The sequence below is a fragment of the Larimichthys crocea genome, chromosome XVIII (assembly GCF_000972845.2).
Source record: "Larimichthys crocea isolate SSNF chromosome XVIII, L_crocea_2.0, whole genome shotgun sequence".
NCBI classification, from domain to species: domain Eukaryota; kingdom Metazoa; phylum Chordata; class Actinopteri; family Sciaenidae; genus Larimichthys; species Larimichthys crocea.
In genome coordinates, this window is record NC_040028.1 from 5992900 (window position 1) to 6009687 (window position 16788).

Genomic DNA, 16788 nt, shown 5'->3' on the forward strand with positions numbered 1-16788 from the left:
TCCTATAGGCCTACATTAAGAACGTATTGCTAATTAAGAATCATCAGCTAGTCTATATTTTATAATTTACCAGTTCACAACCAGTTAGTTTCTCCTTTTCCATTCCTCTTTGTTCCTTGATAACAACTCAAAGTTTTGTCCTTGCCCAGTCATCATTATATTGTAAATCATTAAGAGCTGTGTTTGCTAAGGTTCACCTCATTATGTCAATGAATACCACTAAAAAGTATGCCTCAGCTCAGCCCTGTAACTTGAAAGTGTAACTGAGGCAGGATAATAAGGGTAGGACACCAAGAGCATGTTATAATGTATATAAGATACTTAAATATTTCTGTGATTGTGTGAGTTGATTCCCACATCTAGGAAGAGGCTTCATTATTCTTCGCAAACATCAGCTTATCTCTGCTCCACATGCAAGTGAACGATAGTGGAGAAATACAGTTAGCAGCCAGCTCCATTGTGGAAGCTGCAAGCAATATCCTGGACTATTCTTCCAGTGTGAGTGTTTAACTTACAGGCTCATCCTGATGGGATTTACTTGTTTTGGGAAGGTTGGGTGATTTGTATATTGCATGTGCTGAACAGTAACTCTAAGTGTATGTGTGCAATTTTCTTGAACAACCTCTCCGTTGTCATAAATGCTGTGTGTTATCCTTTCCAGAAAAACATCTCAGATGCCCTTCTCCTTGCTCTACACAATACACAGAGTGCATTGTTAACATTTAAAGGTGATAATGAGGAGCCAATTGTCATCCAAAAAGCTCACATTGGAATGTTGGTTAATAGGTAAGTTCCTCTTAAGCCACAAGCTGCAACTTAACAATAATTCAGGATTTTCTGTCAGAGAGTTAGATGTTTAGATATATACATGTAGGGACGGTAGATATAAGGCTACAGCCAGAACCAGGTTGATGTAGCTTAGCATAAAGACTACAAACAGGAGCAAACAGTGAGTCTCAAAGCACTAATTAACACTTTATATCTAAAAGCGGGTGTTAATGTGCTGACTTCTTAAAATTGTCTGCTGGTTGCTTGGCAACGACACAGAGGTGACAAGACTTTAAGAAACCACCTCATCCAGCCAAGAAACAGTCTGTCACACCACAACTTGTCATTTCTAGATCTTGATCATGACTAATTTTATTCTTAGCCAATCACAGTTCTAAAAGAACCTACAATTTAATCCAAATGACTTTGTTTGACTTAAGCCATACAGTAACTAAATGGAACAATATCAAACAACATCCCAGTGACACACTCCAACCGCAGAGTAAAATTCCACTATTGAGGTAATTTAGATCTGTGCTCAAAACATCAAGGAGCAAGATCCCTGAAGGTTGTTTCGAACACATCAGCAGGCACAAGCAAACTAAAATCAAAAGTAAACTGCCTAATAAATAATTGATATATGTCACTTTATGTCTTTTCCGTCAGAGTGGCACCGGGGAGTGTGCAAACAAAGCCTATAAATCTTCCCAACAACTCCAGCTCCTCATTTTTTCTTCCGAAGTTACCATCTAATATTCTTTCACATAGAACAGTGGATGTACGCGTAAGTCAGTAGGAGTTGATCCTGTTTATGTGTGTGTGCCCACATTTGAGTGTATGTACATGTTAGAGCCCACGTTCTTCTCATTTTTTCCAGAGTGTCTCACTCGCTAATGGGGTTTTGTTCGTTAAATACATTTACAGATGCTGAGTTTAGACAAAAACCCGTTTTCCTGGAATGACCAAGGGAACATTAGTGGCCTGGTTGGTGCTCTATCCCTTACAAGAAAAGATGGCTCTGATATTCCTGTGGAGAACTTGAGTGAGGATATTGAGGTCAGTGAAGCAACAAAGCAGCCGCAGCAGCTGCACAGGCTGGTCTATACTGTGCTCTCCTGTGGAGCACGTTCTCTTTGGGGATAAATCTATACTCTTCTTTTAAGAAAACCAGACTTCAGTTTCAACAACACAATGCCCTGAGAGAGCTTGTACTTGAAGGAGCGCTTTTTGAAATCAATACTAGGTTTTTATTTGAGTGATGTTGTCAAGGATGTCTGATGGTACATATATTGTGAATATTTAACAGTATACTCACTTCATGCATTTTCATAAAAAAGTAAGTTAGTAAGTAAAACAAATCTGGTTATGAGTTTATTTATGGATACATTTAAATAAGTAGTGCAGCAGGCAGTGTATGTGCTCAACCTGCTGTCTCTAATTGGAGTTGAGTCACATCAAAGTTTGATTAAACACAAAATATTCGCATGCAGGACTGCTATTTTGCATATCAGAGGGGTTATGATTAAAAGGTGCAAATTAATTGATGGAGAAGGTAATGCACTGATCTGGAAACAGTCTCCATAGCTCCATGAATAAGTGTAGGATCTTTTACTTTTTTATCTTCACTTAGTTTTTTTTGTACCTGCTACCATGGCGACAACGGCGTACACCATGTTCTTAGTCCGCCAATTTTTTATTTTTTTTTGCTTCACAAGAGGTACCTGTAAAGAATGTGATGTGCAGAATTATAAGAGAAAAAGTTCCCTGAAGAAGCGTTGGTCAGGACAGCAACTCGACGCATCTCAGTACACATAAACTCATTGCTCCCTTCACAAAGACAGTTTAAGGAGCTGATGTTTTCGGCTATGATAGTCACCTGTAATGCATCTGAAGAGATACTTACTCATCCCACTCTGTATCCAGAGCACCCTCGGTGCGCTGCAGGCTCTGAGCTCAAAAATTCTTCAGTACGTTATGTGTCATCAACTCTCATTGACAACAATAGAACAATAACATCCAGGTGTTAAGTGTTTGGAGGCAATCAGTGATTTCGCACTGGGGACACTACAAACCACACTCTATTGTTTTTTATACTAACTGCTTGTTAAAATGTTTTATTAGGTTACAAACTGATGTTAAGGAGAATCGTTTTACATTTGCAAGCAAAATCTTACATTTGGACATTACATTTTCTTGAATTTTGTCTGATCCACAGATTCTCATGCCAAGACCTGTTGGAGAGGAGGTGACCACCTCTGTTTTGGACCTGGCAAACTACAGCACAACAGTCATAAATATTTCTTCAGTGTACACTACACTGGTGTTAAAGGTCCGATAAGATGTTTTTATCTCAATTTCTGAGACGTGCAATGAGCACTTAAACTAAACTAAAAAAACCTAACTCCCTACCAACGTCTGCTTTGACACTATAGATAGTATATTATTTAAATTGCAACATAGCCATTATCCACAATAATATTATCCATTCGTCTATTTGTAATTATATTTTTGATGACTGTGCCATTTCTGTTTTAATATTGATATCACAGAAAACTTATTATTTAAAACTGTTTAAATAATGATTGTTGTCTTTTACAGATGATGCCTTCAAAGGATCCTTTACCCTTCAAACTGTTCCTTGGTTATATGGATTACCCTACTGACACCAATTATATAGTAATGACAGAGATGCCTCACCAAGGAGCAACACAAGGTAATAAACCTCTTTGCTAAGCAGTGGGCATGGCATGTTTTTGACTCTGCCTTTTAAGTTTGATTTTTGATACATTACTTAGAGTAGTTTTATGTGTGTGTCTAATACAGAGGAGAGGTACACTTGGCTAGTAGAACCTGAGAAGTTGAAGGGAAACACTGGAGAGCACTATCTTTTGGTGAGGCCCATAGTTGGTCCAGGTATCAAATCAATCGAAGCCAATTTATCGATTACCTCCATCAATACTGCATGTCAATTTTGGAATGCAACAACATTGGATTGGAACAGCCATGGATGCAGGGTAAGTGCAGTAATCAATGAATTCTGGCTGTTATGGGTAACATTTTCCCCAAACTTTAATGACAGTAAAGGTTTTTTTTTGTCTAAGGTTGGTGTTAACACCACAGATTCAGTCACCCAGTGCCTCTGCAACCACCTCACTTTCTTTGGGAGCTCTTTTTTTGTCACTCCCAACCTGGTCGACCCCTCACGCACTGCTGAGCTGTTTGCAACTTTTGCTGAGAATCCTGTGGTTGTCTGCTTCGTGGGGGCACTCTTTGTGGTCTATCTCTTGGTAGTTGTCTGGGCACGACGAAAAGACGTTAACGACGTGGCCAAGGTATGGTTTAACTCCAGCACCGGACTATAATTCAGAAATAAAGTCACACAAAATGTAGTCAGTTTCCCAGTTAAAAAGCACATCAAAAAAGGATGCTTTATGTGTTGGTTGGTTGGAAGGTGAAGGTGACTGTGCTGGAGGACAACGACCCCATAGATGATTACTGCTACTTGTTGAGTATCAGCACTGGGTATAGGAGAGGAGCCTCCACTTCCTCTCAGGTAAATATATCGCTTCGGTTAGAGACACACGTAGTAATTCAGTTAGATTAAATTGTTAAGATTTGGCAGAAAAGGCTGTACTCTTTGATGTTGTTATTGTGGTAGAGGTGAAAGGGGCAGCAAATAGATATATTTGAATTTGACCAATGACTGGATGTTAACAGCTCTGAATGAGCAGATGATTGTGACGCATACATGGCACAGTTAACATCAATCAGCCTATATAAGTGCAATGTCAGTCCCCGAAACCGGAAAAAACAGGTGGCTAGTCATCGATTCACTTTAATGCTCTCAATTGATTTCATTCATGTGCAACCAGCTGGTGAGCATAGTGCAGCTGAAGAGACAGACAGAATAATTAGAGCTTTAATGAACAATAGATACATTTTTATTTTGGTTTTAATTAGACGGTTGTTTTCACAGGTTACTTGGGCTGCTTTTATTTGTTGAACCCTTTGAGAGGTGTTTTTACCAGCAGTTCATTCAAGCTTTTTAACTCCCTATTTTGCTTTAGTTTTTTGCTAATGTTTTTTTTAGTCAAAACCATAATTAAAGCTGACTTTGCCGAATGTTTGTATTTGGCTTTTTTACATCCCTGCAGTCTGAAATATGTTTTGATTACAATCAATTAAATTCTGACAAAATGTTTTATGTTTTAGTTGTACATCACACACAGTCTCTTGAACTTTGCTTTTCAAAGGCATTTCATGAGACTGGATGAGAGACTTATTATTACTTGTCAGTTTAATTGTAATTGCACTAATTAGGCAAAAGTGTGCGTTGCAATATCTGTCAAGGCTTCTTTTGGTTTATTAGTCACAGCAGTGTTCTGGCTAATTGGTAGTGCAAACAGCGCAGGACTAGCTCTTTTAAAATAAAGAGTACCATACTTGTTTTAGGTGACCATAACTCTGCTGGGTTCAGAGGGAAACAGCGAGCCACACCACCTGACAGATCCAAAGAAATGTGTGTTTGAGAGAGGTGCGGTGGATATGTTCCTGCTCACTGCACCGTACTCCATGGGAGACCTGCAGGGCATCAGACTGTGGCACAACAACTCAGGAAGTCATCCTGACTGGTAGGGAAATAAATAAATTGTGAGAAATTAATTGTAAGCTATGCATTTTTTTTTTTACCTCATTACAAACTTTATCATCCTTCTAATATAGTTGTTATGACCTAGGACACCATGAACATGGAATTAATGTGAAAACAGTATGCCTTGGTTCGCAGTTATCCTGCCACCTGCTGCTTTTTCAGGAGAACACAGTCATCAATATGATTTTGTTGTTTTTGGTGCTCCTACAGAGTGATAAAGTATTTTACCCTGTTTGAGGTCTGTTTAGCAAACAATTTTGTAAGTTTAGTGTAATTTCTCAGCTCCCATGCCAGCTATGGTGTAACTATAAACTTTTAGACAAACTGCCATTTGAAAAAAAGGATCATTTTGAATTTAAAACTTATCTTCACATGTATATATTTTTCCAGGTATGTAGGCAATGTCATGGTTCAGGATTTACAGACGGAGCAGAAATGGCATTTTCTCTGTAACTCCTGGCTGGCTATAGACATGGGTGATTGTTCCCTGGATAAGGTTTTTTCTGTTTCAACAGAGATGGATTTGAAGAGGTTCAGGTAAGTGATTTACTGGGCAGCAAAATTATACACACTGAATTTTCATTTGAATTTGAATGATGAGAGCACATTTCAGATGCAAATGTAAGGCAAGTGTTGGTTTCAATGTTTATTGCAAGTCACATAAGAAAGCAGCAGGCAGGATGTGGCTGTCAACACATATGAGAAGCACACAGAAGGAAAGTATACAGCAATATTTAAAACAAACAACTGTAACCCAGGCCAATTTCTATTTACAATTATATACAATTACCATGGGCAAAATCTCTCACTCCTTGTGCTAATGGTTACAGGAAAAGAGAAAATTAACAATATACCCAATCATATTAATTACAGTAACAACTCAACCAAGCTAAGCAGGCAGCGTGTAGTAGTGTTTTTTTTTTTAAATATTCTATATCTGCAGATTTCTAAATAATATAAATTATATGAAATGTGAGTTAGATTGCAATTAAATTAAAACCGTCACTTACCTCTAATCCCTCCTAAGCCCCTAAATATTCAGTTTAGACAGCGATGTGGTAAATTACAGAGGATTTATAGCTTTTTTTTTAATACACATGTATTAGCTGCAGAGCTATGTCGAGGTTTACAGTCCTAATTACTGAAAAAAGATTAAAATTGTATGCCAATCCATCACTAATTGGCAGTTCGTGAAGTTTTAAAATGTCCTTCTTTCACAGGATTATGTTTTTGTTGATTGTGTTCCAGTAACTTGTTCTTCATGAAGACAACTAAGGATTTCCATGATGGACACCTCTGGTACTCTGTGATCAGTCGACCACCTAGCAGCACCTTCACTTGTGTTCAGAGAGTTTCCTGCTGCTTTTCCCTGCTGCTCTGCACTATGCTGACCAGCATCATGTTTTATGGCATCCCAGCAGATCCCTCTGAGCAGACCATGGACCTGGGTACAACACATTGTTGTTCCTTAAATGTATTTCATTTTAAGAAAAAAAGACAAATTGGTTATTGATCACAGGCTATTTTATCTGTAGCATTTGTAAAGATGTTTCTGGGCTTTCAATTTTCAGACCTCTGTAGCACTCTGCTTTACGACCTTGCTGTACACTTTTATCCACAGAACCACTATAAGAAACATATTGACATTTAAAGGTGTACATAGAATACAATCCATGTCCCTCTCTTTATTTCTAGGTCAATTTGAGTTTACCTGGCAACAGTTCATGATTGGAGTTCAGAGTTCCCTCATCATGTTTCCAGTGAATATCCTCATTGTTAGTGTATTCAGAAACACTCGTCCCTGGGAGACTGCTTGTTGTAAGCGCAAAACAGAAAAGCCAGATGCCCTTGAACAGACTTCCTCCCCAAAGAGTGCCACTAACAACATAAATGTCAATGTCACTTTAGAAACTGTCATTAAGGTAGGTGATTCATGTTTTTCATGGACTATGACACTCCATGTACGTGTTCAGAATGGTGTAAATAACTCATTTCAGATTTATATATGTGTAAATCACAGCTTCATATGTTACCGGCACCAAACCTAAGGGGAAATCTGGCAGCAAGAGTTGCACAGGCTGGGCAGCACTGTGTGGTCAAAATATAAACATGTCTGTGGACTAAGAGAGAGAGGACCAACAGCTTGTTTATTACTGAACACATAATTCTATACAATTCATAGCCACCCTATCTCTAAACTCTCTGATGAAAGTTATCATGAGAAAACGGTGGAAATAAAATGTATGAATGCATGACCGTTTAGAGCTTCTGTAGCTTAGGTCACTTACTTACACTACTACAAACTACTGGGTAAACTGGAGTTCATGGAAAAAAAACATTCACCTGTATTCCCGATCCAAATATAGAAACATGTTTTGCAGTACCTTTTTTTAAGATCATTTTTTTCTTTAATGATAGAACAGGTGAAGATAGACAGGAAGCAGGGGGCAGAGAGAGGGGGAGTGACACGCAGTAAATGGCCGTCTGATGTGGGATTCAAACCGGGGCCAGCTGCAGCAAGGACTGTAGCCTCCACACACGGGGCGGCCGCTTAACCCACTACGGCTAGAATGCCATTCACTGATATAAAAGTGCATTACTTTTATGTAAAAAAAGTAAAGTAAAGTAAATAGTGTTAAAGAATATACTGTAGTAGGTTGGAAATGCCTAATATTTTGTTGTTTAATAAGTTTTTTGAACATTTTCCCCCTCAGGATATCACAAGAATTGCCCATTCACTGTCCAAGACTGTCAAAAGCAACATACCATGCACAGAGCCCGAGTTTGGCCCTGGACAACAAGTTGATATCAACACTGTCCTTTCCGTGGTGGAGGACTTTATCAAACACAAAAACAAAAACAATGACACTGCCCAGACAAAAACTCAGAGCCTTCATAATCTCGTTCAGCCTCAGCTTCCAGGTATGTACCTGCTGTGAATAGTGAATACTCTGACATTTTATACAAGACTATTTTTATTATTTACACAGATTGTACAGTATGGGGTGAGGTGGGTGTAATTGAGAGCTAAAGTTCTGTAACCTTTCCAATCTAGCATCGATTCTAGTTGACTCACACAGATTTCCTTTAATAGTCCTTTTAAGAGTCGTGATATGGAAGGTTTCTGTTTCATTTGATCTCTAGAAGGTATTAAACTGCTTAAAAATATTTTTATTACTTATGACCTTATGACCTAAATTAGGAACGAAAATGTAAGCACTCATTCTTTTCTTTTCTTGAATATCATGTTGTGCTCTGGGACTAGTACTAACTCAAGTACTAGTACTAAGTGACAAATAAGACAACTGAAAACGTCGGCATACTGTGACTTAAAAATAAAATAAATTGATACACTGGCATTAAAGTCTGTGTAAAGGCAATTCTGAGATTTCTTTCAAAATACATAAAATATGTTAGAAAATAGACTTTGACCGATATATTACTGAAATGTGGAGTTAGGGGTTAAAGCAGTCTTCCACCAGTTTTCAGTCCAGGATTTTTTGGGCGGTCCTTAAAGGGTGGCTTGATGACACACTGAGGCCACCCTGAGCATACCCCTGCACCAATAGCAGAGAGACAGAGATTAATTAATCTCGCACAAAGTGTTTCAAAGTTAGTCATGTCTTCATATTCATATATTCTTCAGTTGCTTCAAAATTGCTGCTTGACTGCTCCCACGAGTGGGCGTGGTGAGCACATTTAGTGCCCCACAGTCCTGGAGCTCATTTTTACTTGATTTTGACACCTAATTTCTTTAACTTGTAGATACTTTTAATCATTCACATTTGGCTGGGTGGTTAATAACACTTTCTTCTTGGGTCTGACAAACTCATAACACATAGTTCTTGCTTTTTTCTGACTTAATTCACAGTGTGCATACTTTTCAGTTGTCATATTTAAGATTTTAGAACAATTTTTAGACATTTTTAGCCACATTGTTATTCCGTTAAATTCTCTGAGTATCACACAGAGTTTGGTACAATTCATTGTGTGTTCAGACAGCGCAAAGAGAAGTCTCAATCAATGAAAGTGCAGCACAAACTGATGCAAATATCTGTCAGTGTAAGTTGAAAATCTTTCAACTTTTGTGACTTGTTTGTGCGTATCCATTCCGAGACACTCGAAGCAGAGTAGATACAGGTCTGTCGAAGCGATGATACTGCTGGGACAGGCCGGACAGTTGCGTTGTTCTTGTAGTGGCGACTCTATCCTAGGAGATGTTGTGTCAGTGGGCACTTGCCAATGCTGAAAGTAGAAGGAATGAGGGCAGATGGCGATGCACCTGCTTATATACCCGCTGGAGAGGGCACGTCAAGTAAGCACACCCTATGGGCCGGCTAAGTACATGCTAATTTTCACTGGGCCATCGTGTGTACGCGATTGGAGGTGGGTTATACCCATAGAGTCCACTAGAGGGCGAAGCCTGTGTGACACCGGCACACTCACCACAGAAACCTAAACTTCACTTTGCTTTCTGTCTGAACATACCTTTACACATGCACGATGTATGAATTTTTAAGAATTACCTCCAACACCAAGGTTACCAGAGTTTACACAGTTAGTAATTCTATACATTTTCAGAAGGCAGTGCTAGTAAGCATCCTGGGTCACCAGTGGAGGCGATTCAAAAGAAGAGCAACAAAACCCAGTATCTATATCGGCAGCTGTGTCATATTGACAAAGAGCTGAATCAGCTTGGACCCTCTGGCTTCCCTACCCCACACAGCTACAGCCAGGCTCTGCAGCAGGTCCAGGGCATGAAGGGCTTTCTTGAAGATCAGCTCTTCACATTCAGCTGTGTCAACCAAGATGAAGTCACCCAGAAAAAGTACAGAAATCACTCATTAAAAAGAAAAATTGTGGTTTTGCACGTGTAAGCCCGTCATCTACAAACTGTATATATTTGTTTATTTATTTTTTTCCATCCAGAGTACACTAGCCTAGCCTTAAACGATCAATTTCTTCATTTTATCTTTGTTTATATGTGTATCTTTCATTTTCTCTATCATTATTATTTTTCACAACAGAATAATGCAGTTGCTACTGGGCACCACTTTGAACCACTTGGAACACTTCAAGGACTTCTAAGATAAGAGAACAGCTGTTCTAAGCTGTTGATAGGCAGGCATTGAAACTTAAATCTGGAGTAGTTCAATTGTTCACTGTGATGGAGTACTTGTATTACACATGGTTGAAGTGTATGCAAAACAGGTTTTTCTGTGCATCGAATGGAATCCAATTTCTGACTGGAAAACAGAAAATAGTGCACATTTAGTGAAAGTGACTTAGATAGTTAACTCGCATTGGCATAAATGACCTGTCACAGAGGAAAACAACTAGCCTAACCGTCTAAGCCGTCCAAACTTAAAAACAAAAACACAATGAGATGTCATACATGGTTTATGTGTTGTTATATAAGTGCAGTGATTTACAGAACCGGCAGCTGTTCTCAGGTCACAACTTGTTTTTGTAATGATTAAACAAATCATAAAATATGTCAATTGTAAAATTTAGATGTGCTGAATGTTACCTTTGGACAGATCCAGGCTAGCTGTTTCAATCAAGGCTTAATGCTAAGCTAAGCTGATGTGGAGAATTTTATTCATTCATGGAGAAAGGTGCACATGACTCTAAGATGTCTTATGCTGAAAGGTTTATTGAAGCTTGATTAAGGAGAATTCATCAGTACACCTATCATGATTCCACATCAGTCCTCTCTAGCTCATCAATATACCCTCAGTGCCATAACTCCTTCACACATTTTCATACTCAATGCATCAACAGTATAAGGCATTTGCCAATTAATTATACCAAAAAAGGAAATATGTTTACCTCACATTGTTATTTGACTCTGCCTGACTCCTAGATGCAGCAGATAGGTACACAGTCATATCTTCAGTTATGATCATAATTATCAGAACTGCTTTCCTAAACGACAAACATACAGCAGCTCTGTATCTTCCTGTTCCCAGACCCTGTGTAACCCCCATATGCGGCATGCTAGAACAGAAAATTCCCCCATATGCTAACCAGCTGTTGTGGATAATGGGCTAAAACTTGCAAAACTAAATTTTGGTGTGGTATTATCTTTTTACCTATTTATCATTTTATTTTGTTTTATCGTTGTTACATATATGTTTATAGGTTTTATAGAAAAGATTAAACCTTAGTGTACATCATAACTAGTAACGTGACATTTTAAAAGTGCATGTAGGAAATTTGATTTAAATTCAAAATGTAATTTCAGTAATTATACTGTATTTGAGTAACTTGTAACAGTATTATTTTACTTCTTTTACATCCAGATTGAGCCCAACAGACAGCACTGATGGTCATGATAGGCAGAAGAAAAGGGCATGCTGTCATGGAGGACTACCATGGTGGTTCATTTTTGTTGGTTGGCTGCTTGTGATTGCAACCAGTTGTGTAGCAGGATATTTTACGATGCTTTATGGGTTGAAGTTTGGAAAGCAACGCTCCATAAGCTGGTTGGTATCCATGATTATCTCCTTTTTTCAGAGTATCCTCATCACTCAGCCATTAAAGGTGAGAAGATGCTCCTCTTAACAGTAGCTCATTTTTTGCAACATCATAAATTCTATGTTTGAGAAAACTTAATTGTATAGTTCTCTCATAGTTTAAACTCACATAGATCATTCTTTATGACCACGTTTAATATTCACTGGAAAGAACTGTATTAACTTATGTTCACGCCTTTCACCAAAGGTGCTATGTCTTGCAGTATTCTTTGCACTTGTAATAAAAAAAGTGGACGAAGAAGATTTCCAAAATGTGGTAACTGTAGGAAATGACAATAATCAAGGTAGAAGATACATTTTTTTAAAAGTGCATTATGTTGTTCTCAAATTTAGACTCATTCATAACTAAAATTATACTCTTAACTCTGAACCGACAGGTGATTGTAAAGTCCAACAAACAACCAGAGAGAATAACAGCGTCTATGAGCCTCCTGCTCCAACAGATGTTGAGAAGATGAGAAGGAAAAAAATCCTTGAACAGAAAGCTTTTGCTCTTCTTCGAGAGATTTTGAGTAAGTAGAAACATTATTTTTTTTATCTTTTTTTTTTAGTTGTTTGTTTCATTGGGATTATCTATAGAGAGAGAGAGATCTATATATGGGATGTGCATAGTCTCTTTTGTCCATAGTCAAAATTTGACCAATGAAAACATGTTTCGTTACATCATGTATGTAGTATAGATAGAAGGAGACTAGCTCTCTGAACTGTCTCTGAAGTCAGAATGATGCATGCATGTCAATGACAGATAGGCTATAGCCTGGATTACGCTGATTTAAATCTAAAATAATAAAGTAGCTTTTATGAGTCCAATGTACCATGTGGAAACATGTATGACAGCTTTGCTATCGATCATTTACCAAGTGCTCTAAAATTAAACAACAGTGCTTAACAGATGTTATTATCATCTGTCCAGACTGAAACATTGTAGAAATTATCCTCTGAATTATGTCCATAAAACAATGAAATTAGATTAATGAAATTAAAAAAAAAATCTTATTGCATATTGTGTTGAGTATAAGTATTGAATCAAAAGTTGACAAAATTAAATAAAATAAAAAATCCTGTTTCACTAGAGTCAATGGTTTTAATGGAAGATGGTGGGGAAAAAGTTCGGTTGTGATGATTTCTCCACACAAATAATGTAACCTTCCTCACACCATATTTCCATCTTCTTATATTTATTTATTTTTCTCTCGTTTACTGTCGAGGTAATATGTGCTGTTTTATGGGGAGCTGTCTCTTTAAATTAACATGGAATAAACTGAACAAACTATGAACTGGAGTCAAGCCTCTCTTAGCCTGCTTTATTATTATTATTATTATTATTATTATTATTATTATTATTATTTCCTTATTATTATTCTTATTATTATTCTTATTATCATTATTTCTTCTTATTATTATTATTACTACTGAAGAGAAAAAAATCTACAGAAATTGCATTGCAATTGCATCTGCTTTACTTCAACTGGCCCTGATCCCTTGCACTGTTATTGCATGTTTAAGCTGCAATGTGCCCATTTGTTGCAGCCTACGTGGGGTTTATGTGGATGTTGCTGTTGGTGGCATACAGCGAGAGAGACCCCAATGCTTTTTTCCTGAACCAGCACATTCGGAACAGCTTCAGTGGACAGATTTCGGACAGCATGAATCTTGGAGATGTGTTCATTTGGGCCAAAACATCTCTACTGAATAACCTTTTTGGAGTTTATCCAGGTAAGAATGTATGAATGTATCTGCTCCATTACATCTATAAAATATCAATAATTCTGTCTCTGTCTCTCAGACAGGACAGGGCTTCCTCAGCTTGCACGGCTTGGTACAGTGGACTCTTGCCGTGATGTTTTTGAGAAAAGGAGAGGAAAAACACACCTCATCTTGATAGATGACAGTCAGGCTAATCTCTTTTGAATTAACCCACTTGTAGGAGATAATGTCTTATGATAATGATACAAAGCCAGAATTGAAGCGTATTATTGATTTATACAGATGTTACACAGATCTCTTTGTTACCATTTCTTTTCACATAAAAGTTTAATAAGGTTGCTCAGTGAAGCAAAACTGTTTATACAGCCTTGTGCCAAAGCAATCTTTTGTCCATGTTGGGGTTTTTTTTTCTGGGTTTTTTTTGTAAGACCATCATCATATTGTCTGAAAGTCTGTTGTGTGTGAAAAGCTGTTGGGTGCTGTCCAGAAAAGCAGACTTTTCAGCTCTCATGCTGTGGAGTTAAACAGCAAGACTGGGAAGTTTTTCATACAGGCATTGTTTTTTTATTTTTATTGTTTGCATCTTTTTAGTATCAAACGGTGTTTTAGCCAACAGTCCTTTAGGCAGGCTAATGCAAAAAGCAACAAGTAAGGTGCCAGATGACTCTGTGATAACTGTGTGTCTTCAAAGAATTGACAACACAACTTTATTTGCACCTGAGTACAATTAATTTACACCCAAAAACACAATAAGTTAAAATTAACCATACTGGGTTAAAGGGACTCGGATAACTTTACTCATCTTACTGGAGGTTAAGGTATGTTTGTGAACTATTACAATGTACTAGCTCTTTTTTAACTTACATAACACAATAACTTAATGTTATAATGTGTGCATACTTTGCAGTTTTGAATGCTAAAACTACGCAGACAAAATTAGTTAAGTGCCCTGACTAACAGAGAATTACTGTCAGATAGGCTTTTTGATTAGTTGTAATTTGAGGAGGGTCATGCAAGCACGGAGACCCAAGACACTTAATTAGTTCAAGATAGTTGATTGTGTTTGTGCAATGTGCACGTGAGTGGGCAATCCAGAGAAGAGGGGTGGCAGGAATCCAAAAACTGCAGTCATGGGAACAAACAGAGCTGGATGTGGTACGATGATGGCAGGTGATGTTTTCCTGAGGCACAAAGATAATCACAGATAGTTCAAAGGTAAAAAGAGCAATGTTACAAAAGAACAGACTTGGACGTAGCACTTGTTACCACTATGGAAGCAGAACAACCTGACAGCAGTTGGGAGGGAATTAGGCAGGTGAGAGTGAAATTGAGGCAGACTATATTGCTCTTATCCTATAATTTAAGCACACAATGTGTATCTGTGCTAAAACCTTAAAGGTAAAGTTACAACTGGCAAATAGTGACAATATGACACATATGTTGTACACAAATGAACATTACACAGCACTGAACTGATCTTTGGCTCACACCGAACTAACTGGCCATAATGTTTAAACCTCAAACCTTAAATTAATTTCATTCAACGCTTCCTGAGAAAAACAATCAAGCAAAGAAACTGTAAAACTTTGTGTTCCAGGATTCATCACTGATGGAAACTCCAAGCTAGTTGGTAATGCCCGCCTTCGACAATTGAGAGTGCAGAAAAACTCCTGTCAGATTGCCGGGTCCATGCTGCAGCTTATACCAGACTGTCATGCTCCCTATTCATGGGAGTTGGAGGACATGGGCTCCTATGACCCTGGGTGGAACCACTCTGCAAGGGATAATAACTGTACAAGCACCTCCAGCCCGTGGGAGTACCAGACACAGTCTCAGCTCAGGGCTTACCCTGCCTGGGGCAAAATAGCACTATACAGGGGAGGTGGCTTTCTCACAGAGCTTGGGCCGGATTTACAAAATGCTAACAGGTACATGAGCATACGGCAAACTGAAGAAATTCTTTTTTGTTTAACTAGAGTGAGAGTAATTAAGTATTTAATTAGTAATTCCAATATATTATATATATATATATCGCAATTACTTCGTGCTGTAATGTTTTTGTGCAATCTTTGTGCAGTACTTGTTACATTTTCTGTCAACTCTGTGAATATTTAGTTGTCAAACAAAGCTGTTATATAAATGTGCAGTGTTTACAGTTAAAATATTCTTGTGTTCTTCATCAATAGCATCCTTGAGTATCTGTTCAGGAACAAATGGCTGGATATGTACACTAGGGCGATCTTTGTAGAGTTCACTGTCTATAATGCTAATGTGAACCTCTTCTGCATCGTCACACTCTTGTTGGAGTCCACAGGCGTAGGTAAGGTTTAGTGTCTCCTCTGAAAATTGTAAATTATAATGCAATTATAGTTTTGTTGATACACAGATGCGCGTGCAGCTTTGTTACAGTAAGATACAGGAGGATAAATAATATCGTTTTGTGCCAGGTTGTGTATCTTAGACGTTGTCAGACTTTATTGCTTCACAATGTTATACCCTTGAGTGCTGTAAATGAATGAGTTAATTCTGCCCTGCGTGTGTTTAAAAAAAATGCTCCTGTTGATTTTATAGGAGCGTTTCAGTTCAACAGTGACCTGCAGAGTGTACGGCTTTACCCATCGACAGGTGGCCTTCACATCTTCGTTATGATTGCTGAGATCATATACCTGCTTTTCATTCTCTATTACATGTTCCTACAGGTAAACACACAGTCCATGGTTCCACTCTCTCCAAACTAATTGCTAGGTTCTTTGTTAGATATGCGTATTTTTAAATTCAGATATTTAATAAGACTCACAGTGGTTTCTGTATTTACTGACTGACTTTCTAATATTCATGCAGGGCTTATTAGTCTGTCCACATAAACCCTGTCATGTCGGATTTGAAGGGAGCTTACTTCCTTTAGATGCTTTTTAATCTAAAACAACTTTTTCTTGATAATAACCACTGCCACTGGTGAGAATCAATCTCAAGGAGCAAGGGGATTATTAACAGAGAGATTGACTTCAGTTTGAGATGCTGAGGGAGCTTTGTGTGCGTGTGATTAGCTCAATTTACTCAGAACACCTTATTATACTAGACAGTTCATGATTCATGTTATCTTTTACCTTATACAATACACAG

General features: G+C 37.9%; 1 protein-coding gene across 1 annotated transcript in view; it reads left to right on the forward strand.

The window, feature by feature from the left end:
* LOC104923144 (polycystic kidney disease protein 1-like 2) overlaps positions 1–16788 on the forward strand; it is a 41032-nt gene that overhangs the window by 16481 nt on the left and 7763 nt on the right. Inside the window, exons 17-38 of the mRNA XM_027291139.1 lie at positions 364–504; positions 662–786; positions 1435–1552; positions 1693–1824; positions 2984–3097; positions 3367–3481; positions 3592–3782; positions 3870–4100; positions 4220–4321; positions 5221–5399; positions 5810–5956; positions 6668–6867; positions 7115–7341; positions 8134–8341; positions 10001–10218; positions 11699–11965; positions 12146–12242; positions 12336–12470; positions 13489–13674; positions 15263–15593; positions 15852–15985; positions 16237–16364. Of these exons, the coding sequence (XP_027146940.1) occupies positions 364–504; positions 662–786; positions 1435–1552; positions 1693–1824; positions 2984–3097; positions 3367–3481; positions 3592–3782; positions 3870–4100; positions 4220–4321; positions 5221–5399; positions 5810–5956; positions 6668–6867; positions 7115–7341; positions 8134–8341; positions 10001–10218; positions 11699–11965; positions 12146–12242; positions 12336–12470; positions 13489–13674; positions 15263–15593; positions 15852–15985; positions 16237–16364 (3726 nt within the window). The remainder of the gene's footprint in view (positions 1–363; positions 505–661; positions 787–1434; positions 1553–1692; positions 1825–2983; positions 3098–3366; positions 3482–3591; positions 3783–3869; positions 4101–4219; positions 4322–5220; positions 5400–5809; positions 5957–6667; positions 6868–7114; positions 7342–8133; positions 8342–10000; positions 10219–11698; positions 11966–12145; positions 12243–12335; positions 12471–13488; positions 13675–15262; positions 15594–15851; positions 15986–16236; positions 16365–16788) is intronic.